This window comes from Penaeus vannamei, chromosome 18 (genome assembly GCF_042767895.1).
Source record: "Penaeus vannamei isolate JL-2024 chromosome 18, ASM4276789v1, whole genome shotgun sequence".
Lineage (NCBI taxonomy): Eukaryota > Metazoa > Arthropoda > Malacostraca > Decapoda > Penaeidae > Penaeus > Penaeus vannamei.
The window spans coordinates 1,559,901-1,562,400 of record NC_091566.1 but is presented as its reverse complement, the minus strand read 5'-3'; the positions used below and the strand labels follow the sequence as shown (position 1 = coordinate 1,562,400).

At 52.7% G+C, this 2,500-nt stretch overlaps 1 protein-coding gene across 1 annotated transcript in view; it reads left to right on the top strand.

Moving 5' to 3' along the window:
- The window catches only part of LOC113813431 (leucine-rich repeats and immunoglobulin-like domains protein lambik), a 71,915-nt gene that overhangs the window by 61,118 nt on the left and 8,297 nt on the right, over positions 1-2,500 (top strand). The window contains exons 3-4 of the mRNA XM_070132655.1: positions 410-481; positions 599-733. Coding sequence (XP_069988756.1) covers positions 410-481; positions 599-733 — 207 coding nt within the window. The remainder of the gene's footprint in view (positions 1-409; positions 482-598; positions 734-2,500) is intronic.

The window sequence follows — 2,500 nt, the reverse complement described above, 5'->3', positions numbered from 1 at the left end:
AAAAAAAAAAAAAAAAGTAAGAAGAGAATAGCACTATAACCGCGAGAGGGCGATGGCCAGCCCGTGACACCGCGCATGAGTCATACGTAAGGCCAGGAGCGGGTTTCACGCAACTGCGGAATATCCCGTGGAGTCTCCTGGTTCCTCTGCGTGTCTGTGTATCTTGGCAAATCCTCGCGACCCCAGCCGTTGGTCAGAACGTTGCGTGGGGGTTTTGGTCACGGGACGTCGGTGTTATCGTCGTTGGAATTGGTGGGATTACGTCAGAGGTGTCAGTCCTTGCCCTGGCGAGAAAGATCGCTACGTTAATTTAAGCTAGTAAGGTATGATCACAATAAATACTGTTCAAACTATGTCACTTCTGCTGACCACACTTGTGCTAACGAAGGTTTTCTCTCGTGCATTGCAGGTGCCTGAAGGACCTCGGACTCGAGCGCCTGCCTCCCCTCGGGAATCTGCTCTCTCTTGAGACTCTTTACTTGTAAGTCAGCGCGACGCCTGTCGCCCTTCAAGTGTATTCAAGTGAATATGAGATTCAGTGATAAAGCTTCGCCTTTGTGCTCAGTTGTTGCTCATTGCTCGACTTCCTCTTCCTCAGGAGTAGTAACCGAATCAAGTCGGTGGCAGACCTGTCGCTGACGGAGATGGCGAAGTTGAGGGAGCTGGACCTCTCCAGGAACCGTCTGACCACGCTGTCCTCGCCGCCCTTCAGGAAAGCCAAGCTCCGAAAGCTGTAAGTTGATCCGCTTCCCATCCTCAGTTTCCTTAGGTTCACACCCAGCCACTTGTTCCCCTCTCTCATCCCTTTTCCTTCCCTTGATACTTCCTTTCTTTATTTCTTCTCTTTCTCCTCTTCGCCCCCCTCTAGCCTCCCCTTCCCAATGCCCTCCTCTCTTTTTTCTGTCTCCCACTTCCCCGCCTCCCCTCCCCTCCCAATTCCTTCCTCTCACCTTCTTCCCCATCTCTATCTCTCTCTTTCTCTGTCCCTCCCCTCTCCGTCCTCATATCCTTCCAATGGTCGTTATATTTTGTTGTATATTGTGTATTATATGCCCATTAAAGCCTGTATGTTCGACACACGTGTTGCAAGTCTTTAATATTATAACACTACGAAATGAGATTATGTATGACTTATGGCACCATTTTGTAATATGGCTCACTATTGTTAAGGGTTTTAAGTGCTCGCAGCAAGGGTAGGGTGCCAGAGATGGGGTGACGGTGGAGGTGTCGTGGTGGCGATGCAGAAGTGTAGTCTGACGGTGAAAGGGGGAGGGGAGGGGAGGGTGCGGGTGGCCATGGGCGGCGCCACCACTTGCCACCGCCGCTCATCATCTCGTTGAGATTGATCGTTTTATGGCCATCGTGCCCGTGTACCCAGCACCTCTTCCCTCCTCTGTACCTTCCACCTCCGTCTTTTCACGTTCCCTCCCTCCACCTTCGCCCCTCCGTGCCCGCGTCGTACCGGCGGGGGGGGGGGGGTGTCTCCTGCTTGGACTGGCGGAGTTACGGCCGGTCGGATGCCCCTCGCAGCGGTGGGGCCATGAGGATGAGAGAGAGAGGGGGCAGGAGAGAGATGACGGAAGAGGGAGGAGAGCACAGGAGAAGAGAGAGAGGACAATAGGATGAGAGGAAAGACGGAGAAGAGGAGAGGAGAGGGAACGGAGAGAGGACATGACAGGAGAGGAAAGGGAAGAGGAAGAGGGATAGGAGAGGTGAGAATAGAATAGAATAGAGAATAGAATAGAGAGAAGATGAGGGGATATATGAAAAGAGAGAGGGAAGAGGAAGAGAGATGAGAAAAGAGAGAGGAAAAAGGAGGGAAGATGAGAAAAGAGAGAAAGAAGAAGAGGGGAGGGAGGGAAAGGAGGAGAAGAAAAGAGAGGGAGGAAAGAGGAGAGAGAGAGGCGAGATGAGAAGAGAAGGCAAGGCAAGGGAGAAAGAGGGCAGGAGAGGAAGGATGAGAGAGAGAAGACAGGAGAGGAGAGGGGAGGGAAGAAAGGAGATTAAAGGGGAAACTGGGGGCATATAAGCGAAGGATAGAGGTCTCAGAGAAGATGACAGGAAATGAAACAAACGAATATACGCAATGCATATTGCACAAGCTGTGCACCCGAGGCAGGCAGCGCTAGATGCAAGTGGCTAAACGCCCGAAATCGCCTTCGAAATAGATCATAATCAGAAAGGGGTCTGCTGGCGATGACCCGTTCCCATGATCGCTTTCCATCGCGGCTGACGGTAGTAATGAGGATGTAGCGGTCAAGCCCGGCAAGTGGACCCTCATGTAGTCGTTACTGGTGATCGGGAAGTGTGCCAGCTTGTGTTTTAGGCCCCTTTCTGGTTCACCTTCAGGCCCTACCGTCTCCTGTAGCGGACCCGCCTCCCTCATAGCGTGACCCCCCCGGGATGCTTTGCAAGCGATCGCCGGGGAACCGCCGGGCACGAAGCGCGGGGAAAAAGAGCGAATTAGGCAGAGATGGAAGCTGTTATAACGAGGAAGTGG